We start from the raw sequence: 27184 nt of genomic DNA, 5'->3' as shown, positions 1-27184 counted from the left end.
CGAGATCCGAGCTCGCTCGTGACCGATGGATCGCTCGAGAGGGGGACGAAGTTCGCGAGGATGTTGGAATTTGTCCATTCGGAATGTTTATTAACACGTCTTTGTAAATAGGATTTTAAATAGGATTTTACGAGTAATTTGTAAAAATTTCACCCGCAACGCAAGTGTTTCATGGAATTATCACGTGCAAATAGAAAATATACGAAACAATGAAAATATATAAAATAAAATAAAAAGAATTGAAAATATTCGTGTACTCTATATAAATTTATATTTGAAATGGAATATAGTATTGTATTACGTAGCACGGTATTCGTCGAAACGGTTTAGACACACTTGAGGTGATTTTGGAGAATTGGGACAATACGGTGTAGTCTTTTTGATATTTTTTTTACGCTTCCTGGAGCTTTGAGAATTTGTCTCTTTTGTGATAATATAGAGCGAAAATTTTTCTAAGAAAAAGAACTTTTCCAAGAAAGAGAAATTTTTCCAATAAAAGCTCGTTTCGAGGACTTTTACGAATTTCTAAATGGTATCGCTGTTTCGATTAATCTCTCTGTTTACGCTCTTACGCTTCAAGTATCGGATTTAGGGCCTGCGAGAAATTCGACCGATTCGTGCTAAGCGACGAACGTGTCAAGGAGGACAGTTTGACGAGTTTAAAAATCATTAATGAGACGCAATATTAAAAAGAAAACGAAAAATAGGCTCTTATTTAACTTTCCGATCGCGTCAATTTGCATAATCTTTCTTTACATTACTTATTAACCAGATTCTTACGTTACTTATTACTCATTTTTCATACGTATCCTTTGCATATTATTAATGAGCCATTCCTGCTTCACACATACAACACTCTGCTTTAATTTCAGCCTCTTGCAAGGCTAATCGAAGAAATTCGATCTTCTTTCGAACTCTGAATCTCCAAAACAACATCGTCGACCCCATTTAACGTTTCGTGCGACCATCGGAATCACGTGGTAACCTTGCGAACAAAATGCGTCATTCGTGATAAATCATTCGCGAATTTTAACCACCTTGGAGAAAATTTAATCCGATCGTTCTTTCACGATATTGAGACATCGATGATCGATTTATTTTTCCCCCAAATTTTCGAGTACACTATCTGTCGATCGATTTCTTTGTCCTTATCGAAAACCTAGTTCCCAAAATAAAGAAACAAAATTTCGCTCTCGAAACTCCAAAAGCTCGCAAATAAGTCACAAAATTCGCAACGAATCATTGGCAAATGTTGACCGCATTGTGAAAAATCGGTTCGCCCGATGTTATTGAGTCTCGATTACTTTCGTTTGAAAAATCGATATCAAAATTTCGGTATTTCAATTCTTTTAAAAGTTGGACGTTCAGTGGTTCTATATATGTTTCTATACTGTTTAACTACTCGTGACGATAGAAGAGGTAGTTTCAAATTGAAAATTTGGATTTGGAGCTCGCAAATAAGACAAAATTCGCAACGAATCGTTGGACGTTGAGTGGTTCTATATATGTTTCTATAGTATTTAACTACTCGTGACGATAGAAGAGGAAGTTTCAAATTGAAAATTGGATTCGAAGCTCGCAAATAAGACACAAAATTCGCAACGAATCGTTGGCTTTAGTGGTTCTATATACGTTTCTATAGCGTTTGACTACTCGTAACGATACAAGAGGAAGTTTCAAATTGAAAGTTTGTATTTAAAACTGCCAAATAAGAAAAAAAAACTCGCAACGAATCGTTGACAAATACTGGCCGCATGGTGAAAAATCGGTTCGCTGGATGTTATTGAGCGATCGATAATGCCCGTGGGTTTTTTTGTTCGCGCTACGTTTCAGCGAAGAGTGTACGACGAGCGGTCCGATGGTGGGGGTAGAGATCGGGAGGGTCCGCATTTGACGGAGCTCGATCGGGCGTGTTCGGTTCGCGGCGGAAAAACTCGGTGGCGCATCGGTCGACGGGCCCAAAAGGCATCGATATCGTACGAGCGGTAAATGCGACCGACGAAGCGTGTTCCCGGCCGAAGAGAGCCACCAATAACAGCTGCCTTTACCTCTTTCAGTCGTCCGGTTTCCTTCTCGGTCCCAACGCGTTCCACCGGTGCGTCTCTCGTCGCGCTCCAACGTCGTCTCGTTCCTCTTCTGGTCCTCCCATGGGGTATTTCCTGCGTCTTTTTTCCCCGTAGGGACTCCTCGAAGTAATTCGAGCTCGTGCCGAAAGAAGTCCGGGGAATTTGCCGCGGCCGAACGCGCTCGAATTTGATGGTTCCGGTGCCAAATCCGACAACGATCTCGCTGCCCGTTGGTCCTCGCCGCAGACGTCGTTACCTTTATTTGCTCTCTCCTCCCCTTCGTTGTATCCGTGCTTCTTTCTTCGTTTGTAATCCCCTCCCCGATACCCCCCACCACCACCCCCACCTCCTGTCCATCCGTCGTTCTCCGCGTGCACCTTCGTCTATCGCGTCTCTCTTTCGCCCCGCTTTTTTGTACGCAGAACTCGTTCGTCGTGACTCACGGACGTGATCTTCGTGCGAGTGAAATTCATCCCGACGATCGAACGACGCGCCGTGGGGGTGGGGCGGAGTTCGGGGGGAGGGGGACGCGTTAAAATTTTGCGAAATTGAGTCAGGAAGACGAGACGGAGATCCCGGAATCGGTCGACGTATCGACGATTGAATGTTTAATAGGAACGAACGGACGTGGCTCGCTTACCGATACGCGCGTCGAGGAACTGTCGACGGTTGTTTATTCGTCGGGGAATTAAATATTTAATTATTCGCCGGGGGGGAACGAGACGACCTTTCGAGGATAATACGAGACGATTCTTTCGTTTCGTGACGTCGTCGGGGAAATTCTGATCGATCGAGTTTCGATACTTCGACAGCTTCGAGTTACTTTCAACGATGGATCGAACTACAGAGGTACACTTTCGGGATGAATTTTCATTCGATTTATTTGTTCGTTTGAATTATTTTCAGGGTAAACTTATCGATTTACGGAGAGAAGTAGGTGTAGTAGATTGAAGAAAATGATTGCGAAAGATTGATTAATTGACGGTGGAATTTAACAATGAGTGCATCGAAAGGGTCGTGAGGTGCAGAGTTGTTATTAGTCGGAGTGCAAGTGCGAGTGGTAGGATCTGAAATGAGGAAACGAGAAGTGTAACTCGTTGGGGTAAACATGTGCGAGTATACTTGAAAGATCTTGAGAGAGTATAAAAATTTGCACTAGTTGGAAGCTGTTTACGAGCAATTTGATATTTCATGATTTTGAACAGAAAAGAGAAGTATAGTTCTACGAGGCTGTAGGTCTACGAGATTCGAAAGATTTCAGGTTCAGTGTGCTCATAACTTGACTATAGTCTTGAGTCATAGGTATGTTAAGTTTATTGGACACAAATCTTAAGAATCTATGTTGCACTCTCTCAATTAATTGTTTCTAGATAGTTTGTTCATTTTGTAGCAATGTTAATACAATTTCGTGATAATCGACCTTGCACGACAGAAAGTACGTCTAATCGACTCGTTGCTCGATTAATTTTCGCGAGAGGGTCAATTTTTAAGGAAACGGTAAATAAAATGTCTTCTTCCCGTAGAAAAACTTTCTTTTTTTTTTTATTGAAACAGAAATTTTGATTTCTGTAACATTAGCGGAGAGAAATCTTGATTTCTGCGATGTTAATACAGAGAAATCTCGATTTTCGTAAAAGAAAAAAAAGTAAATAGAATAGAAAGTAAAAGTAATAAAGTAAAAAAAAGTAAAAAGTAAATAGAGCTTTGGATAAAGTATTACTGAATCTTTCTCTTAGAACACTAAGATTTGTGTTCTCTTGGAAACACTCTCACTCTTGGAACACCCTTCGAAGATCGTTAAAATCGATCGTACAACAACGTGGAAGGTTAAAACGGTTCAATGTTACCTCGGGTATAAATACTAGATTGTTCGGTAAGTTTGATCAAAGGACCAAACATATCGAACGACCTATCATCGCTACGAACGAATACACCGTTATTTCTCGCGATACTCGCGCTCGAGAAACGTGCAATATAATAAAAAGTTAATTCTGTATCGCGATCGGTGAACGAAAATTACGAAATGATCAACGTTCCGTACGTTCACGGGCGTACCCTCGAAATTGTCGTGAAATCGTCGATGCTCGATCGACATCGTGTTCCTTCTCCTCAATTTACGATACCGGTGTTCGTTTTGCTCGCTCTTCGTTTTCCGTTCGACTGGGACCGCGATGTTATTACGGACTAAGTGGACGATTCGTAATGACACCGGAGGCTGCCATTTTAGTGCTAAGTGACGCACATTATCAGTAAGGGATGACGGTAGTCCATTTTATAGATATTTTTCCCTCCATTGCCTCTTGCTACGTGTCGTTTCGTCTACGCGTACGCGTTTCGATTTCGATCGTTTCCACGAACGAGGAATCCATCTCGAGTACACGTCGATTCGATCGCGATACTCGGAGTGGTTCTATTTGCCACTTCGTTACTGATGTGGCTCAACGCGTATGGGAAAATCGATCAGTTTCCCCACGTGGTGTCGAAGCTTCGTCCCTGTGGTCCGTAAGACGCACGTGAAAGAAAGAATAATTTATACAATAATTTATATAATAATTTATACGTCCGGTGGTCTTCGACGCGGGTCTTTTTCTCCGAGCAAGGCGTTTTTTTATTAAATTTTTTTTTTTTTTTTTCCCCCAAGTAAGGTGTTTCTTTTATTATCTTCTTTAGAAATGCACTTCGTCGAGTACCTGGATACATTGCAAACTCGGTAGCTGTACTAAATTGTTTCGTTGTAATAAATTTATCTTTCTTCCGTGTAACTCCAGCCTTTGGTGTTCGATAACACAGATGTTACTGGTCACGTGAAAGTTAACGCGAAAAGGTCGATAGTATTAGGTTGTTCGGAAAGTCATTTTGTTTTTTTTTTTTTTTTGGTGAAATGAAACATGATTTATACAGAGTGTATAAATATTTTATTAAATTACGTATTCTCCATTTTCGACAACCCAATGTATTAAACCCTTCGTTTTTATTTTCTGCGGCAGTGTTCCATGTATAATTATTTTCCTCGTACGTGTTTACGGATAACAAAGTATTCGGTATCGCGTGGAAAAGTTAATTTATTCCAGCACGTGGCTGAGCTAGCTCGTTTCATCGAACGTCGAGCAATAGTTTCATAAACACAGAGCGAACAGTCGGACGCAAGGAGACTCGAGCGACGAAATTCTTGTACTTCGGTTTGGTTTGTAGAAGGCATTCGAAAGCCACGGGTCGTGACGTTACCAGAATTTTATATTTAATATTCGGTAAAATAACGAGTGAAATGCGTGCCCATTTTCGTTATCTCGTGTTGCACGAGTTCCGGAAAGGGAATACGGCAACAAGTTCGGGAAATAATATTTTTCTCGTTTACGAGGAAGGTGTTTTATCGGCTCGTGCGTGTAGAAAGTGGTTCGATCGATTTCGGAAGGGATATTTTAATTTGGAAGCGAGGAGTTCGTCTGTACGAGATACGTGATCGTGTGTACGTAGATATTGAAGAAAATGGGAACGGTGTCGAAGATGATCGTGTTGTAGATTCAAAGGTAAGGTTCGAATGTTATTTTATACGGTTGAAAAATAAACGGCGCGAACCGATAGGATAATCTAATTGAACTCTATATTTTGAATTGAAATGAAAGAGAAGAAAAGAGAAGAGAAGAAAAGTTAATCGAGTCGCTGTAGGTGTTAGTAAGCTTATATATTCCGTAAAGGGGGTCATAAACAAATTTTTAATCATTGTTAGATAGAAACGTTGAGATAATTCGGTTTCTTGCTTGGAGTAAACGTTGCAATTGAAATAAGAAAATAATAATTTTAATTGCGTTGAGAAGTATTTCTAGCGAACGTGAAATAAATTTGGAATTATTGTTAGATAGGAAGAGATAATTCGGTTGCTTGCTTAAGGTAAACGTAAGAAATTGAAATAATAAAATAATAGACTTTTAATTGTGCTAGGGTTGGAGCAATAAAAGGGAAGTTTGGAGAATCTATTATTTTGTTATTTCAATTTCAAAATTTATCTTAATTTACCTATCTAACAATAATTTTTAATTTCTTTCACATTTACCAGAAATGTCTCTCAGCAGAATTGAAAGCTTATCATTTCATTACTTCAATTTCAACATCTACCCTGAGCAAGCAACCGAATTATCTCAACGTTCCTGTCGAACAATAATTAAAAACTTCTTTCCCATTTCCTAGAAATACCTCTCAGCACAATTAAAAACGCTGACAGAATCTCATTACTTCAATTTCAAGACGAATTACCACAGCGTTCCAATCAAACAGCAATTCAAAATTTATTTCAAATTTCCTAGAAACACCTCTCGTTGCGATGAACGTAACACACGTTTCGTTCGCACGATCGCGTTAAAATTCAGCCAGTTGTGTCACCTCGAACCCGCTTGTTTCTCTGTCAAAAAATTCGTTCCTCCTCGAGACCGAAAATCAATACACCGGATCAATCGCATCTAGACGAGTACATAATCATCGAACTCGCTCACATTAACTCACATTAACTCGCACACGACACTTAATACGAATGTACAAAATCGTACGATCGATCGAAACGAAAATTTCTATCCTGGTCGAATTTTACTTTCGACTCGAGCGTAATCTCAGTGGGAAAGAAATTATTGCACCGGAGAGATGCAACGAGAATTATTTAAACCGTGGTGGCGGTTTAACGTCAGAATTTTGTCCACCGAGTTTCCCGGAGATGGTGGCCGGTGTTTCCTGGCCAATTAAACGTCGAACGGTTGGCAAAGGCTTGTTCCTTAACGCGTTGCGCAAAGCGCAATTTCAGATGCTCGTTTAGATAGCGCGCGGCAAAATCGCGCAGCCATTCGTCATGCCCGCAAGGAGAAAGAGACAGTAGGAAGCCTGGAAGGGGGAGGAGGGCTCGGTTGGATTTACGAGGCAATTTCGGCGCCCGATCCGTTAATTTCCGGACGATACGTCGCGATAACTTCGGGGAAATCACGGTTATCGATTTCTTTTTTTCTTTTTTTTTTGTTTCCTTCTTTCCTTTTTTTTCGGGAGATGCCTTTCACGTGATCTCGACGCCGAGCCACGGCGACGAACGCGTCTTATTAATTGCCTGCGAACAACGTTCGTTTCTGCACCTCCGCGGACGTAATGAACATCGTAGGGGGCCCTTCCAGGAGGGATACTTCGATAATCCCATGGGCACGGTTATGTACCACGTGTACGAGAAAAGTGATGCGGGGTTATTCACTGTACTGTGTTGCGAGGAAATTTCGGTGTAAGAAATTGTGCACAGTACACGGTTCCTTTATGCGCGGAACGAATTGTGCAATGGAATTGCACTTGTGGTGTAGTGAAATATAGGTCAGAAGTCGATGTAAAGTGGATTAGGAAAGTATTCGAATATTATGTTATAAGGAAATTCCTCTGTAAGAAACTGTAGATTTAGGGTTTTGGGTCTGTGGTTTTTTTTATGTGTGCATCGAGTTGTGTAATGTAATTGCGTTTCATCGATGTGGAATAATAGAAATATTGGTTAAAAGTCGATGTAAAGTGGATTAGGAAAGTATTCAAATATTATGTTATAAGGAAATTCCTCTGTAAGAAACTGTAGATTTAGGGTTTTGGGTCTGTGGTTTTTTTATGTTTGCATCGAATTGTGTAATATAATTGCATTTGTCAAGTGCTTTCGTAATCGGTGTGGAATAATAGAAATATGGCTCAAAAGAGTATTCGTAATAAAGAAATTCCCCTATAAGAAAATGTATAATAATGGTTCCGGGTCTGTGGTTTGTTTTTGTGTACATCGAATTGTGTAATATAATTGCATTTGTTCATCGATGTGGAATAATAGAAATATAGGTCAAAAGTCGATATAAAGTAGATCAGAAAAGTATTCTAACATTATGTTACAAGGAAATTTCCCTAATCTACAAGTTTCATTTTAATGAGAGTGTGCGTGTAGAACATACTGGTCTGCACGTGACAAAATTTTTTCGTCGACAAAAAATGTTCTCAAGAGAATAAAATCGAGACACGAAAACTAAACATTTCTTTATCTTTCTGATACAATTTTTGCGAGAGACTTTATTCACAGTTGAACGATCGAGCACTAAAAACTGAACATTTTTCGTAAGAAAATTTCTTAACGTTAATCGTTGCGAGCTTTCTCTTCGATTCTTCAAATACAATTTCGTAACAGTGCAAAACAGAGCAGATCTTTTCACACGAAAAATGTTCAGCTCTCGATGCTCTATCATTCTGTTGCAAAAAAGTGCCAAGAAAATTTGCATTAAAAAAGTATAGTATCTAAAAGAATCGCTAGTTTTACACATACTTTAGAATCTACTTTCAGTTTCGAATAAAAATTTTCCAGGCTCCTTTCTATCTAATTATTTACGAGTAACAGGTTTTCGAGGTTGAATGTTTACAATCGTCGCACCACTCCCATTTGCATTCCTCCTCTATACTCGCGTACGTCCCGTAATGAACATTAACGAACGAAAAATGCGAATATTTCTAAATACTGTTCCGTCTAATTTATCGTGTGAAAGAGAGACGAGAACTAGGAAGAGTGCACGGAAATTGACATGGAACCGGCGCAGAGTTTGCACTCCCACGTAGCCAGATACATGATTCATCGGCGTCGACTTAATTGTCTTATTTCGTTGGGTGAAAGTCGTGAAAATTCTGTCGCGATTTCGTTCAGCTGTCAATCAGAGAGGATTAGAGTTAACTCGTGTTTGAACGTTTTCCACGCGGGCACACCTGTCGGTGTTTACCGAAAATTTCATATTTTATCGTCCAATTAGAACCTGTCTACGAGATATCATAACGCGTTAGACCCTAAAAATAGGTTGGCCGTCCACGAGAATTGTGAAGGTTTATTTGAGTTATTAGTTAACGCGTCTAACGTCATCCTGGCAGCTGCTGCTTTCCGTCAAAAGAAGTATCACAATCGACTATAAGAGACGATAATTAATTCCGAGCCACTGTTCGGTCGAATAGCTTTTAGGCTTGATTTACAGGAACTACTTGGACGTTGGGATTACTAACCCATTAAAGTCCATACGAACGAAACTCGATCGGATTAGGAGAATCAATGTGTGCTAATTTGTACCAAAAAATTTATTACGCGATACAGTCGTTTTAAGAACATTATGCGTTGAAATTTGTACAGGAAGGTAAAGTCGTTTAAAAAATTTTATTACAGGGTAAAGTCGTTCCAAGCAATTTTATTGCAAGGTGGAATCGTTCCAAGCAATTTCAATTTAATGGTAAGTATCGATGAAAATAAAAACAAATCATTGTACGATAAGTAAGGTAAAGTGGTCTAAAAAATTTTATTACTAGATAAAATTGTTCCGAGTAATTTTAACTTAAAGTATCAATGAAACAAGAAATAGATCATTGCATACTCAATAAAATTTACAATCGTGCTAAATTTCCCATAAAACGAATGAAACGATATCTCTTCCTTAAAATGTGAAATAAGCATACGATAAAAACAACCAACGATCGTATTGTTTAAAAAATATTTCATCGAGGTATCCTTTATCGTCGAAGCTAACCGATACGAACAATAGTCTAGTTGCATTTTCTGACGCATTTCGAGCATTAGTTGCTCGCAAACAACACGATTAGTCCGCATTTTAGACAGCAACGTTGTATCTAATAAACCTTGGTGAAACTCTAAACGCTCCTCGGTACATTTGAACGTTGAGCAGCTTTGTAATTGAAGACCACAATTAGCCGGCGTTTCTCGGCGAGCTGCTTCGTAAAACAAAGCACTCTTTCTTCGCGTGGCTTTGGGGCCATTTTACACGAAATTGCATCTATCTCGTACGAATTAGAACGATAAAAACGAACACAACTCGGAACAATAAACAGCTTAACGAGCTACGGGACTTAACGAGGTCGTAGCTTTGAAGAGACAAACGAGGAAAATTTATCGCTGATACGAATCTGTTTTCTAGTTTCAGTTGCGATAATAGTTGGATTCGTTACGATCAAATTCGCTACTAAATTTTATTACTGTTGTTCATTCGTGTATCGAACTTTCAAATATTTGTTTCGGTTTTACTTTTACAAATCCTACCGAGCATTTAAATTGTAACCGTGTAAAAATACTAATCTCTGCTGCATTGTGCGGATTATCGACTATTATATATCAATTTTTTCCATTTGTTTATTTCGAGTCCTGTGCCTCTCTTTGGGAGATGGAGAGAAGCCATATAGTATTAAAAGAGAGATCTCTTTCGGTGAAATTTACTTCGGTTGTATTTTTCGTTGGAATTTACTTTACAAATTCTTTCCATTTGCAAATATTTTCAAAAGGATACTCTCGATATCTGTTATATTCTTTTCCTTTAATTTTCCTATGCACGAGCTTGATTTCCAGGGCTCGAATAAAATACTTTTCACGATTAGGGGGGTTGCAACGCGTCGCACGACTCAGAATCTAATTTCACGAGGAAAGAGCAAACTGTTGAAACTTGCAATTAGTGAAAATTGAAATACCAGAAATTTCTTACTCTAAATACACAGTTCAATGAATCTAGCACGATACAACACGTGTGAAGGCTCTCCGATAACAAAGGTTCTAATTACTCTTATTAATCGAATATTAAGATACGATGTCCCATAAATTACATATTAAATTCTATTACAGTACAGTGACAAGTTACTCGATAAGTTTCGTCGTTCGATAGAAGTGGAGCCATTAGATTCGTCGTTTCATTTTTCCAAAGATAGTACTACTGTGAACACGTGTGAAGTTCCATGTAGATCTGTCGACTCGTTCGTATATTTACAGTCGTTCAAAGTTTAAATATTATAGTATTTTTTTTACAATGTAAAAAAAAAACGACGAAACTTATCGAAGAACCTAGTTTATTGGTTACTTACGACAGAAGATTGGTATACCATTTCTGATACAAACGACCGACGAGACGAGTTCTCTCATAGTCGAAAGACCACTGGCATTGCACTATCTCGCTGCAGAATTAGTTGTTGGCAATTTGCATCGAAATGCGAATTGATACGAGGGCCTACGAACGCAGCTCGTTGGATCTGCAAATACGTTCAGCGACGAGGGTGTGCTGCCTCCGGTTCGGCGGTATCATTGATTCGAGATCTCGATCGCGTGCATGTCGATCGATTTATCAAGCTTCGACCCCCAGGAGATGGGGGGTACACCGTAACTGACAATAACAAACGATGATTGAAATCGCACGACCTGCCTTGGATCGCGATGAGATCCGTGTTGTAATACGAGCAGAAAATCATCGTAGATTCTTCGTAAACAGATTGCAACGATGATATGCTACATTGTTGCAATATTGGAAAAATTAATATTTCATTTCGCGATCCTATGGAGTTACCGAAAGCTTTCACGAATTCTCAATGCGAACAAAATTCGAAAAATATTTTCCGAGAGAATTCTTTCACGAATTCTTAACGTGAACAAAATTTGGAAAATATTTTCAGAGAGAATTCTTTCACGAATTCTCAATGTGAACAAAATTCGAAAAATATTTTCTGAGAGAATTCTTTTACGAATTCTCAATGTGACCAAAATTTGGAAAATATTTTCAGAGAGAATTCTTTCACGAATTCTTAACGTGAACAAAATTTGGAAAATATTTTCAGAGAGAATTCTTTCATGAATTCTCTATGCAACTAAAATTTGAAAAATATTTTCCAAGAGAATTCTTTCACGAATTCTTAACAAAAATTTGAAAAATATTTTCTGAGAGAATTCTTTCACGAATTCTTAACGTGACCAAAATTTGGAAAATCTTTTCCGAGAGAATTCTTTCACGAATTCTTAACGTGAACAAAATTTGGAAAATATTTTCAGAGAGAATTCTTTCATGAATTCTCTATGCAACTAAAATTTGAAAAATATTTTCCAAGAGAATTCTTTCACGAATTCTTAACAAAAATTTGAAAAATATTTTCTGAGAGAATTCTTTCACGAATTCTTAACGTGACCAAAATTTGGAAAATCTTTTCCGAGAGAATTCTTTCACGAATTCTTAACGTGAACAAAATTTGGAAAATATTTTCAGAGAGAATTCTTTCATGAATTCTCTATGCAACTAAAATTTGAAAAATATTTTCCAAGAGAATTCTTTCACGAATTCTTAACAAAAATTTGAAAAATATTTTCTGAGAGAATTCTTTCACGAATTCTTAACGTGACCAAAATTTGGAAAATCTTTTCCGAGAGAATTCTTTCACGAATTCTTAACGTGAACAAAATTTGGAAAATATTTTCAGAGAGAATTCTTTCATGAATTCTCTATGCAACTAAAATTTGAAAAATATTTTCCAAGAGAATTCTTTCACGAATTCTTAACAAAAATTTGAAAAATATTTTCTGAGAGAATTCTTTCACGAATTCTTAACGTGACCAAAATTTGGAAAATCTTTTCCGAGAGAATTCTTTCACGAATTCTTAACGTGAACAAAATTTGGAAAATATTTTCAGAGAGAATTCTTTCATGAATTCTCTATGCAACTAAAATTTGAAAAATATTTTCCAAGAGAATTCTTTCACGAATTCTTAACAAAAATTTGAAAAATATTTTCTGAGAGAATTCTTTCACGAATTCTTAACGTGACCAAAATTTGGAAAATCTTTTCCGAGAGAATTCTTTCACGAATTCTTAACGTGAACAAAATTTGGAAAATATTTTCAGAGAGAATTCTTTCATGAATTCTCTATGCAACTAAAATTTGAAAAATATTTTCCAAGAGAATTCTTTCACGAATTCTTAACAAAAATTTGAAAAATATTTTCTCAGAGAATTCTTTTACGAATTCTCAATAATTTGAAAAATATTTTCCAGGAAAATTTGAATTTCGACTAAATTATGATTCTCTTTCCCCTGGTTTCTTCTTTTCATATTCTCTTAAAAATTCAGATTCGAGAAATATATCCACAAAACCCAGTATCAAAATTCCAAAAATTAACCAACATACACCAATTCAACAAATATAACAACGCTCTCTTCACTCCAGAAATTTCTTCCTTTCTATTCAATATCTTCAAAATTTCAGATTTTACTATTTCCAAAACCGTAAACACATCCCTATCGAAAGTGTGCATCGTGAAATGCAATTGATTTCTACGATACGTACCTCGTCGTTGAATTTCAAATGTTTCGCGCCCTTTTCGAGTGAACGTTATCCCAAAGATTGAACAAAATTTGAATCATCTTGTTCAAAATTCGAACGATACAGGTTCTTCGACCATGAATGTAATCTCCTCGCTTATGATCACCGACTCTCTCTCCCTCTTCGATCGGCGTTCGCAAGACCAAGAGACACACGTTTGTTGGTTTTTTGCCGCGTGTATATCTGCACTCGGTTTGTTATTTTTGCGCAAAAGTCGGAGGTGGAATCGTTCTGGTATCGACGACTATTCATCGTGTTCGCGGCATAATTCACTGTCACTTGGTCGTTCGTCCGCGAACGACAGCGGCGCATCGGTCCGCGACATTCCGAGCGAGTGTTTACAGACTGATCGAGAGCCCTGGCGACGATTCCGCCGCAAATACAAGTCGTCCTTTCGTTCTTCTTTCGGGTGGATTTTCTTGCTCGCGGCTGCACAATCTATCCTTATAGACTGCACCGCGTCTCTCCGCATATAGAAACCCGAACAGGGGTGCCGCAGGGGGGAGGGGGGAGGGCTTCGGTCACGAAGAACACCTGGGTATGTCGCATACGGTCCTCGACGGTTGAAATTAATTATTTGCGCATGGCGAATGAAACTGCGACCGACCAGGGAAGTACTCGAACACGGATGGAAAATTCTAAGGACGGAGTACGCAAGTTTAACTTTACGGATGTTAAATATCGTGGATCTAAGCGTGTACACTGTAACCTATAACCGACCGTGAAATTATAACGGACAGGGGGAGACTTTGATGCTCGATAATGTAGATGTTAAGGTGTAAAAATGTCGAATCGAAAATATTAGTAATATTTAAGGTGGAGCAATTTGTACGGTCACTGTTACAGTAATGTTCCATATGGAATATTGTCGAATAAAATTATTTTATCTCTCTCTCTCTCTCTCTATCAAGAGAGAGTTAATAATTATATTTTAGAAGATACTCGTTCGTATATTTATAGTTGTTCGATGCTGAAGTGTCCTAGTATTTTTTTAGAATGGAAAAAACGACAAAATTTGTCGAACAATGTAATATTTGGATATTATTGAAAATTTTAGGGAATAAATATGATGTAATTTATGTGGGAAATAATTATGTGGACAGGTGAACGAATCTATAGTCGATAAGGGAAATATTGAAAATTAATTTTCAATTATTATTGAAAATTGGAGAAGAAAAGTTTGCGAAATTGCACCGTGGAAATTAAATACTATTATGGTATAATTTATATGGGAATTAAACTTCCCTTATCGAGTATATATTCATTTATCTGTCCACACAATTAACACTATTGAAAATTGTAACAGAAAAGTATGTATAATTCTATTATGGGAATTAAATACTATTGCGATTATTAAATATTCGAACACTGTTAAATATTGTAATGAAAGAATATGCATATTCGTATTAGATTTAATATTAATGTAGTATAATTTATATGGGAAATAATAATATGGACAGGTGAACGAAACTATGGTCGATTTTAATAATGTTGAAAATTGTGGCAAAAATGTATGCAAGATTGTACTATGGAAATTAAGTATTATTGTGGTATAATTCATATGGGAAATAATTATACGTGCAAACGTATAAAACTGCACTCGACTGAAAAACTATTCAAACGAGATTGAATATTGTAGTAAAAGAATATGCATGTTTGCATTAGGGGTATTAAATATTATTATGGTATAATTTATATGGGAATAATTACTCGCGCAAGCGAATAAAATTACAGTCGACCAGGCTAATACAAAGAACGCAAGTTTTGTATTAAGAATATTAAATATAGTTGTGGTATAATTTATGGGAGAATTAATTATGCACACAGGCAAATGAAACTGTAGTCGACTAGGGATCTATTCGAACGCGGTTGGAAATTATAATGAAGCGAACATGCAAGTTTGTATTATGGATATTTAAAGTTGTTAAGGTATAATGAAAAACAACTGTTAGGGTTACATTGAGAAACATTGAAAAAAGCGAAAAATCGATTTATCGTTACCAATATATCACTATTGCACTATTACTTTTTTTTATTTTAGACATTGTAGAGGAAGCAAAGTGAAAGAATCGAACTTAGCAAATTACTGTTTTACAACATAACTCTGTTAGGCATTAACATTTAATTGGCTCGTCTTTAACATAAATTACGTGGGTGTGTAATTTCTAAATTACTCAATTCTCCAATATAATTTCCGACGATTACATTTTTCTGGTCGTTAGTTTAACGTAGCTACAAAAATATATTGTATTTCTTACAATTTTTTTTTTTTTTTTGCATTTAAAGTTACTTGCCTCATTTTCGAGTATCAGAGACAATATTAGAGCGATTCATCTTGCGATGTACAATATGGAGTACGTAGTAGATTAACCCGAATTGTTTCTTAATGAATCGTATAGCTTAGTTATGTATAAGGTTTGTAATTGTTGTTTCTCTTCAAAATCATAGTTTTGTTACACGATTCGTCGTCGTGTTGTTGCATAGCGTTTGGTTGATTGTTTTTCTCGTATCTTCGTACTTTTGACATTCAAGTTTTCGATCGTAAGAATTCAAATACTCTCACGATGCACCATATGTGCAACGTCAATCTCGAGTTTTAGTGCGTTCGAAACGAATGCAACGGTATCTGATAATAGTTCTACAGGAACGATAATTATGTCGTTGAGCAAGAATCTCGATTAGCGATCTAAATTTCTCTGTAATTGTTTTTCAGTGTTTGTGCAAAGCCCCCCGACAAAATGAGCGAAATTCTCTTCATTTTCAATCTATTGTTTGCGAACGAAGTAATGGATGTCGAACGTATCTCGAATGAAATTGTACAAATTTATTTCCGATATATCGAGTCGATCTTCGCAAATCTACAATTTTCCGTAAGAAAATAAATATGCTTTTAAAAAGTGTCGATCACAAATGGTTGAAAAACTGGAGAAGAACATTTTCGCTTTAAATTGAAGTGAAATAAATTACGTATATTAAAAGAGAATGAAATCGACTAAAATTATACGAGTGATGTAAAGTTTATTAAAACGACGTACATAAAATTGTATTGAAATGATATCAGTTGCACAGCAACTATTAAAATTATGTACAATCTATTTCAATAATTGTCCACGACAATTTTATTCAAATTATATTAACTATATACTATTAAAATAGTATTCTTATTCGTATCGGACTGTATAGGTATTTTCGAGATTGAATTACGAAAGGCCAAATTAATGTACAACCACCATCGTTCGTCTATTTCGATAATTGTCCACGAATATCGTAGACAAGAACACCGTTAATAATCAAGTAACTTAAAAGAAAACGTTTTCGAAAGAGATCAAATGGACCGCTTCGACGATTCTGTGATTAAAAATCGCACCGATCGCGTGAAATCTCTCGAAACGATACGAATCGTGGGAGATTCATTAAAATGACACGAAACACGCAATAACGTATTCTGCTGCAGCCAAGATCGAGCAAACGCTGTGTCGTTCCTTCCCCGTAAAAATGATGAAAGTTCCACCAGTCGGTTCTAAGTCCGTTTCGATTTCGCGAACGATAAGATGAAATTTAAGAAACACGCGCATTCAACGCTGGTAGATTACGATTGATACGCGTTATGCGCACGCACGTCGAGCGGAATAAATCTTGCAGTGTGTCGTGGAGCCGCCTCGAGGTTGCCCATTACCAGAGAGAATGGTCAACCATAAAGTGCCTTCGTTTCTTCTTCTTTTAAATAACGTTGCTCTCCAAGAGGCAACAAAGCAGAATGATGATGCTACCGGACGGAACGTTACTGCCCGTGAAGTCTCTGATTGATACATGCTGCGCGTACACACCACTCTTTGATGCAATCATATTCGCGTGCGGATGAACACACGCGAAGCAACAGTAGCGTAGACGTTCGCAACAGTGGCACGTTGGTGGTCCCGAGTTTCCAGAGACGCTGGATGGAAATCCAGCGTCGAGTTTTCGATTCAATGCGAACGCTTGAAATAGGGGCCGAGTCCCTCCAAGGGAAGATGAAATATTTGTTCGACGAACGGAAACGTTACAGAGCGAAACACAATACGGTCGTACGTTTGGACAACCGTGACTGATATTATTCTCGCTTGAATTTATTCCTTTCGATGGAATATCGGACGTTCGTTTCGGTTAGAAATTGTCGTCCTTGGAAAGCTGTGCAATTTATCCACGCGTATCCGAAAATTCGATCGATACTATATCGTCTTTCGTGTACTTTAGCGTAGATTATAGAGGATGCGATCGATCGGTGTGGATCGTAGAAGAATAAATAATTTTCACTCCAAGTAACGATTTACGTCTTCGAGTTGCATTGTACGTATTTTTATGCGTGCAGTTTGTATATTTCATTTTCATTTATACTTGTAACTTCTTCCCTATTCCCATCTGGTGTGAATTGGTACATCGTTTACGTTTCTTGGATTATTTTAAGAGTAATTTTAAAGATTGTTTCAACTATGTATTATTTAATAGGTCGTCGTTACTCTTACGATCGATCTTTATTGTTATCAACGACGAGGATACTCGACGGCGTTGGTATTCTTAAATCGTTGCGATACTCGCTTTATTTGTATTCGGAGAGAATGGTACTGCATTATTTATCATTAATTTATTCTGCTCCGCTCGGAGCAAACGACACTTTTTTTAAATCGTTCGGATTTATATTCCAGGCTCATAGAAAACAACCAACGAAAGGAAACGCTCGAAACTCGTATTTTCGCTAAATCATGGGACGCGTGTCCCACATTTGTCAATAAAATTACTGTCCGGTTTCATAGAGCAACGCGTACGCGATAGTATAATTATAGTGTACTTGACACGGCAGCATGGCGAGATGACTGCGTTCATACCGGTTAGAGGGGCACATAAACATACAACTTTATTCAAATGCTTCGCTGGGAATTATTTTCACGATTCGAGCCGAATAATTGAATGCGCTACGATCTTAAATTCTCTTTCGAAATTATTTTGCTACTCCCTGTAACGAGCGTTCGATCATTTTACGGGTCCATTGTTGAAATTTGAGAAAGCGTATTTTGATCACGACGACGTACATTATTCTAATCCAAAGTGTCTTTTTACATCAAATATAATCGTTTAGCTTCGGTGTATTTTTTAGATAAAGGACAGAGTGTTGTTCTTTTACTTTTTGGAAAATAAATTGCTCGGTATTTATTTTTGAAGAATTAAATTATAAAACACGACTTTGATATGTTCTTGTGGATATGCAAGATAGAATATAGTTTTCTTTCTCTCTCAAATTTCCAAAAGAAATTTTCACGCACATAAATCTCAAATGGAGATGAAAATTGTGCCTAATGTTCTAAACGTTGTGGTTTAGAATAAACAATGATCAACAATGAAGTTCTGTAGCTCGAGGTTACCGGATAATTTGCAACACCTTTTTAAGTAAAAATTGGAACAAAAACACTTGCCAAAATAGAAAGAAAATCGATTCCTGGAATAAAATCACTACTCTCCCTCGGTACGAGTTGCTTCGAAAATCACCAGCAAGTTGTACTTTTCTACATGGAAACGACCAATCATTCGTAAGATTGCGAAATATTAACTTCACTTTTAATAATTTACAAAAATAGAAAAATATTTAACGGTGATGCCAAGATTTCAAATTCAATTCCTGAAATAATTCGTCACTCTCCCCGGATACAAGTTCATCGACCAATTTCGCTAAAAATAAAAAAAAAGAAGCAACTTTCTTACACAAAAACGATCGATTTAAGTATAGATACGATTTCTCGCGAAATATCAAGTCCACTTTTAACGATCCACGACACGTTTCCAATGATCGTTTACACATGAAAAAATCACTCTCCCCGGATACAAGTTCACCGCTCAACGTCACTTAAAATAAAAGAAAAAAAATAATCAATTTTACCACACTGTAACGGTCGATCGTTCCTAAATGTTTCCTAAACGACCTCTTACGAAATATTAAGAAAAAGGCCGTTTTACGAGTAGCCTGGGTCTTGTTGCTCGTCGACGAAACTCCAACGATTCTTCAAACCGTTAGGAAATGCGCGAGTGGTGTTTCACAAGCCGCTCGTAGCTCTGCTAAAGTAATACATCCCGTAGGAGGTACACGGCGTGTAATGTTCCTACACGCGACACTCGGTGGCACCACGGTGTGTTCGTTACGTCCCTGCGGTGCTTAGAAGGGAATATTCACAGATAGAAGTCAATAAATCCAACCGATGGTGCTCAACGTGCTCTCAGCCCGGACCGGTAGTCCAGAAGAAACTCGCTGCGGGCAAATAATGGCCGTGGAATCGTCGCTTCCGTTTATAGAGATACCGGCTGCAGCTTTCTAAGCGCGCTCGCATACGCGATATACACTCCTAGAAGAAGCCGCGGTGAAGCTGCGTGAACTAACTCGGAACCAGCTGTGCCCCTCAACAATGGACGCCGATGCGTACCCGTCTTTTGCACCGTACATTTTTATTCGTACCGCGAACTCGAAGAAACCTGATTTTATGTAGAGTTCCGTTGCTCGACCGAAGTAGAAAAAGATAACTACCGAGGAATGGAATTTCGCGATATAATTAAGTTGGATGGTGGTTTCCCTCCTGGATCTATGGCGAGGTGAAGGACTCTGCGAGGATGTCGACACATTTTTTTTCTTTTTTTTTTCCCAAGGTTTATTTCTGTGATAATTTAGAAGGAAACGAGTCGAGACGGTGTCGGTTGAAGGAATCATGTTTTTTGGGTAGTCGATCGAGTCGAATGTTTATTTTGAAATTGTCCTTTTATTTGGAAGGAATCGTTGAAATTTATTCAAAATTCGATTCGATGGCCTTTTATTCACAGAGGTATTGTACGTCTCGAGGTATAATTATGTTGGCTGGATTTTCTCGTGGCTCTATAGCGAGGCTGACTCTGCGAGGATGTTAACATTTTTTGTTTCGAAGGTTTATTTCTGTGATAATTTAGAAGGAAAGGAGTCGAGACGGTGTCGGTTGAGGGAATCATGTTTTTTGGGTAGTCGATCGAGAGGAATTTTTATTTCGAAATTGATCTTTTATTTAGAAAGAAACAGCGAAATTTGTTTAAAATTTTATTCGATGTCCTTCCATTTATATAGGTACGTTGCAATTTTGCAACTTTGTGAAAAAAAATTTGTCATCGATCCCTTGCGTGGAAATGAGTCAAGTATACATATATTAAGTATACGTATATTAAGTTCTCTCTGTTACACTTAATTCTGACAATACGATATTGTCAAAAATACGGTTAGTTATTAAACTTGAGAATAGTTCAATTGCCAAATAAATCTACCGTGTGAAACCGTACATATTTTTCGTATCTTCGCACGTACACGTAAATAGTTGAGTCTTCTTTCCAACGATTGCCCCTACGAATGAAATAAAATAATATTATTTTATACAAGCACGTTCGATTTAAACAAACTCGTAAAGCAAAGGGTCGATACGATTAGAAACCGGTTGTAATGTGGAATTATTCGATGTAATGGGAGTTTTTTCGCGAGCGGAATCTCAAAGCGGTGCGTAGAAAAATAATTGTCGCTGGTATAGTCACGTCGGTGTTTCGAGTATCGTAAGTATTATAAATCGCGTCGGGGAATTCTTTATGTTGGCGATTACTTATCACGGCCCGTGGAAAGAAAACGACAAGTTTCAACGACGACCGTGTAACTCACCGCATTACACTCTTCCCATTCCAATTTTCAGTTTAACAAACCTGAAACTTAAGGAAACCGAGCGATCCACCGGTCAATAGCTCGGGCATCAATTATTGTCTACGATAAAAAGAGGAACGGCGTTTAACATAGAAACGACGTTGATCTTGATATGCAAATTCTTATGAGTCATCTTAACGCGAATGTGTTTTACCTCGTTTGAATAACTCACGACTTGCTCGGCCAATCGTACATGAATTCCATGTCGCGCAAGAAACTCTAATTCCGTCACATTCTAAAGCCGAGGTGAACAAGTCGTTCCACTTAGCGAGCGGCTCCAATTTGTCGACTGTCGTTGGAAAATGTCGCGGGAATATTCGATTCGAGGGATTCGAGTCGCGAGTGTACTGTAATACCCCTACACGACGATCTTGAACAATCGTGATCCTCTCGCGTCGCTGTATCGAGGGTGGGTGGCCATTTTCTACCGGGAAGTGATCTTTCTCTGTCTCAACTTGCCAACTGTTTTTCTATTTCAAGACTACTAATACAATTCAACCGTTTTGCTTATTTTTTCTCTCGTACGTATTCAGTATAATTTAACGAGTGAAAATTAAGAAAGTATCAGTATTAATCGTTAGTTATTATGAGAACGATCTGCAAAGATACTTCGATCCGAGGGTGAGAGTCGCGTGTGAAAATTTGCACAATTTTTCTTTATACATTCGTCAGACTTTTTCTTTGGCGAACAATTATATTATTACCTGAATTGATACACTTGTTCGCAAGAAAGAGAAACGGTCCCTTGAATAATTTGTGTTTTTTCGGCAAAACTTTTATCCAATTCCATTAAATTCACAATTGTAGTTTTCAAATATATCGTTACATGGTACGTAAAAATCAACTATGGATACTCTATAGTAAATCTGGCCACAAATTGTACGTTTCTAGATTCTTTGCAAAAGTGATCGTATATCGAGAATTGTCGAAAATACAGAGCGTAAAAATGTATTTCACATAATAGAATAAATTACTCGAAATGTACGTCGAGAAACGTTCATTTCTGTTCGGTTTCCCCTTGCGACAGTGGCGGAGAAGACTCGTGTCCTTATATCGAGGTAAAAATCGGTTCTTGTACCGAGGTGGTACCTCTTAGAATTTTTCCAATCGCGCGATCAAGAGCTACCCTTAAAGAGACTCGTTTCTCGTTTCTTCCTCGCATCGATCGTTTCCAAGCAGAGGGTGATCGATCTTCGACCACGATGCTACTCGAACCGGTGACCATTAGGGCATCCCTTAAAAAGCAACTTTTCCTCGCAAAGGCCCGACACGATTCTACCTTTTCGTAGGACGACACTCGAGTACTCCAAGTCACCGACCTCGTAGAAATTTCTTTCGATCTCGTGACTTTTAAAGATTTTACAGACCGTTTACTCGCAGGTGGTTCGCTCCGCGCGGACAGAAGCGAGCGATTAAACGAAACAATAAAGAAGAAGCTCGATTGAACGGTCGCGAGAGAATTTCAGGCGTATAATTCACGAGGGGTTTCTTCGAAAATCGAGTACTCCGAAATATAAAGAAGTGTAGTGTACGGTACTCCGAAAATAATTTTCGATAAAAAGGGTAGAAGATTTGAATCGAAATAAAATAAAAACCACGAGAGATAATTCGGTGCTTGTTGTTCCATTTCGAAGCATGTTCGTTGACATTGTGCACGAAGTGCAATATCGTTTAAATGATCATCACGATTGTATTTGGTGACGCGAATACGAGAAAGAATTCCGAAGATCTCTCTGATTCGTGCTTAGTCGATACATAACGAAATGGGTTGATCGACGACTGAACCAGTAGTATCGAATTTTTCCATTGATCGATCAATTGCACGATCCATTGGTCGATCACGTGCACGAAATGTGCTTCGAATGAACAAAAGTTCGATAATAAATTTTAATAACTTCAACGCAGTGAGCCACTGTGTTTCATAGTAATGTATAATTTGCAAAAACGTTATTGAATACAAATGTCGTGCGACTCTGATAATTCAATAACAGAGAACTCTATAGTTAACATTCCACATAAACAGTTACCAATACATAGAAGTGTATATTAAACAAAAATTCATGATTATTCTAGGCCTTAAAATTTCACGGTTAATTTCTGCGAATAATTTAACAAAAAATTCCATCTTGGACTGTGACGATTCAAAGTTCAATTTCTCTCATTGAAAAACTCTATAGTTGACATTCCGTATAAACAGTTACCAATACATAGAAGTGTATATTAAACAAAAATTCATGATTATTCTAGGCCTTAAAATTTCACGGTTAATTTCTGCGAATAATTTAATAAAAAATTCCATCTTGGACTGTGACGATTCAAAGTTCAATTTCTCTCATTGAAAAACTCTATAGTTGACATTCCGTATAAACAGTTACCAATACATAGAAGTGTATATTAAACAGAAATTCATGATTATTCTAGGCCTTAAAATTTCACGGTTAATTTCTGCGAATAATTTAACAAAAAATTCCATCTTGGACTGTGACGATTCAAAGTTCAATTTCTCTCATTGAAAAACTCTATAGTTAACATTCCGTATAAACAGTTACCAATACATAGAAGTGTATGTTAAACAGAAATTCATGATTATTCTAGGCCTTAAAATTTCACGGTTAATTTCTGCGAATAATTTAACAAAAAATTCCATCTTGGACTGTGACGATTCAAAGTTCAATTTCACTCATTGAAAAACTCTATAGTTAACATTCCATATAAACAGTTACCAATCCATAGAAGTGTATGTTAAACAGAAATTCATGATTATTCTAGGCCTTAAAATTTCACGGTTAATTTCTGCGAATAATTTAACAAAAAATTCCATTTTGGTCTGTGACGATTCAAAGTTCAATTTCTCTCATTGAAAAACTCTATAGTTAACATTTCGTATAAACAGTTACCAATACATAGAAGTGTATATTAAACAGAAATCCATGATTATTCTAGGCCTTAAAATTTCACGGTTAATTTCTGCGAATAATTTAATAAAAACTTCCATCTTGGACTGTGACGATTCAAAGCTCTATCTCTCTTATTGGAAAACTCTCTATATATCGAGCAACGAGTTTTTCGCAACGATTCCACGCGAGACTGTTGCAACGCGAATTTTAGATAGACACTCGACGGATCTAATAACACGTGTTGGGTGAACCTGGCCGCGGTCTTCCGCTTTCTGGACCTTTCGTGGAAGCCTTGACCGCAACGAAATGATCGTTCCATTTCGCGAGAAGACATTAGAGTTCTCTTTGAGACCGGCCGAGGAGGACGACTCATCCGTGAGCTGAATTTCGTTCCCCCGGTTTCTCTAGCTTGCGACACGAAAGCGAGGAATGGAATGTGAAACTGAAATTCGCTGATTCGGAGATATCATAACCCGACGTGTTCGAATCTCTTCGACTTTTCTCGCGAGATTATTTTTATACGATTTTTGTGCAGATTTCGGGGGAAGGGGACACGAGATGCCTGGCCAATTTAGCGAAGTTTAAAAATAACTTACGAAAGTGTTCCGAGACAAGCCATTAAAACCGGCTACAAGATTATTCGATGGTTGCGTGAAATATGAAGACCGTTTCGGTATACGGGAACGACGAAACGTTTGAATATATTTACAGTCGGGACAAGTTTACTACAAAATTCGAATGCAAACCTATGGAGCATCACTCGAGGTGTTTTTTCCTACGCGTATTGTTCTTCACGAATGTCTGGACGTATCGTAGCGTACAACTTGAAATTATTCAACTCTACAGAAACTTGAGAACACAGATGTAAAATCTTGGGAATTTTTTAGTCACTCATCGAGAGTAAATTTATCTAATTTTCAATATTGTACTTACTTATCAGCGTTTCCTCGTATTTAGTATTCTTTGAGAACGAACAAACGTCAAAGGAGAAAACAATGTAACGTTTGTATTAACAGAGAGTCTACGACTATGTCATACAAGTATTTTATATTTCGAGAACTCTATTATATTCGATTTTTTTAGAGTGTAGAAACATTTTATTAAATTATATATTCTCCATTTTGGAAAACGAAATTCCAAACAATATTTTCGGTAATTTTTCTCAAACAAATAAGTAACTTCCTTCAAGTATACTCCGTTAAATTTCCTACAATTGTTTCTTTCGTAACGAAAGAAAGTACACATAAAAGTACACCAAGATTAAAACAATCGTGAACACTTGTATCGGAACAATTATCCTTCGTCACGGTAAACTCGTTGAATCCAAAGTGTTTTGCCCCCAGAAGCAAACTTTGAGTTCTTTTTATTCACAGTTAACCCTTTGCACTCGAGGCTTCTTTGCTATCAGAAACCGACGCCTCGAGAAAATCCTTCAAGTCGTAAAATTAATCTGGAACGGAACACTTTTACATACTTCCCATACATGCGTTTACATTCTACGAGAACGTAATATTTAAATTCCAATTTGAATTCCAAACCACGAAGTTTTCCCGGATGGAAAATAGTACACTGAATTAGATGGCGACCGAGGATCTCCTCTCGAGTCCAAAGGGTTGAACAATAATGAACAACACCTGGTAAGGGAGACGAAGCTGTTCGCTTTAACCTCAGTGAAATTTCCTAAATCGTAAAGGAATGTTTTCAAAATAAAAAATGGATTGTTTTCAAAATAAAAAAAGAAATCTTTTCAAAACAAAGAAAGGAATGTTTTCAAAATAAAAGAAAAGGAATGTTTTGAATATAAAAGAATGTTTTCAAAATAAAGGAATGTTTTCAAAATAAAAAAAAAAAGGAATATTTCCAAAATAATAAAAAAGGAATATTTTCAAAATAAAGGAATGATTTCAAAATATAGGAATGTTTTCAAAATATAGGAATGTTTTCAAAATAAAGAAATGTTTCAAAATAAAAGAAAGGAATGTTTTGAAAATAAAGAAATGGAATGTTTTCAAAATAATAAAACATTCCTTGAAAACATTTTGAAATATTCCTTTATGTTTTTAAAATAAAAAAGGGAATGTTTCCAAAATAAAGGAATGTTTTCAAAATAATAAAAAAGGAATGTTTTCAAAATAAAGAAATTTTTCAAAATAAAAGAAAGGAATGTTTTCCAAATAAAGGAATGTTTTCAAAATAAAGGAATGTTTTCAAAATAAAAAAAAGGAATGTTTTCAAAAAGAATTTGAAAATGTCCGATTCTCGATCGAGGGAACTCGTCGTTGGTTCGTTGTTGACGTCGCGGTATCTCTTTGTTCCAGTTGCACGTCGAAGTACGTGGGCGAGTACTGCCAGCACCTGAACCCCTGTCACACGGGTCCACGTTGTCAGAACGGTGGCTCCTGCAGGGTGAAGGAGAGCATCGGGGGTGGGACACCATCGTTCACCTGTTCCTGCCCCGTTGGTTTTACCGCGAGCCTCTGCGAGATACCGATCGAGAACGCATGCGACTCATCGCCGTGTCTGAACGGTGCCACTTGCAATCTGAAGTCGCTCCGCGAGTACGTTTGCACCTGCGCCACCGGATACACAGGTAAGGGATTTTAATGACTTAACTCCTTAAAACCTCGGCGTCGTCGCGTGACAAAGTGTCCAAGTGCCGAGGTAAAACTTACGGACGGGTAAAAAGACGTTCGACCGTGTGTTCATCGGTGAATACACCGAAAACCGATTGAGTAATAAAGCGACAAAATTTATCCGCAGAAGAAAAAGTCGCATGCATAATTAAGCGGCACGCCGGCCGATACGTCGCGATATTTTTGCGCGATTTCGCGACGACATTGAAAAACCTACAATATTTTACGACCGCGTTTCGCTAATATAAATACCACGTTATCTCGTTGCTCGTTTTCTCCTCAACCTTCCGTGGAATTGTTATTTTACAAGCGCAGCAATCGCGTCGACGTTGGACCAGCGATATTTTTCGTTCAATTTTCGCGCGATCGGCAATCGTATCTTTGGGAATCGATCAGTCATGGTAAACGGTTCGACATTCGTGCGAGAGAGAACGTAATTTGTTACGAGGAAATTATTTCACCCGAGTATCGAACGTGTAGTAAATTCAAGTATCAGATGAATTGTATTTTCAAGGAGTGCTGTGTTTGTTTTTCTTCCTTTTTTTCTTATCGGGTATTTCTTCCACTCTTTTACTATTTTCTATATTAAGTTAACAACTGCATCTTATTTCTTACGATTAGGTGCATTTACTTCTATTTCTGTACATTATGTTTCATTATTTCTTTTTCTTTTCGATACTGCATTCTTTTATGCAATTCAGGAGTGTT

The 27184-nt window shown here is 37.5% G+C and overlaps 1 protein-coding gene across 2 annotated transcripts in view; it reads left to right on the top strand.

The window, feature by feature from the left end:
* The window catches only part of N (neurogenic locus Notch protein), a 481045-nt gene that overhangs the window by 153956 nt on the left and 299905 nt on the right, over window positions 1–27184 (top strand). For both annotated transcript variants that reach the window (XM_076327069.1, XM_076327068.1), the window contains exon 3: window positions 26162–26433. In XM_076327069.1, the coding sequence (XP_076183184.1) occupies window positions 26162–26433 (272 nt within the window). The remainder of the gene's footprint in view (window positions 1–26161; window positions 26434–27184) is intronic.

This window comes from Ptiloglossa arizonensis, chromosome 2 (genome assembly GCF_051014685.1).
Source record: "Ptiloglossa arizonensis isolate GNS036 chromosome 2, iyPtiAriz1_principal, whole genome shotgun sequence".
Taxonomy (NCBI): Eukaryota; Metazoa; Arthropoda; class Insecta; order Hymenoptera; family Colletidae; genus Ptiloglossa; species Ptiloglossa arizonensis.
This window is presented reverse-complemented; position numbering and strand designations above follow the sequence as displayed.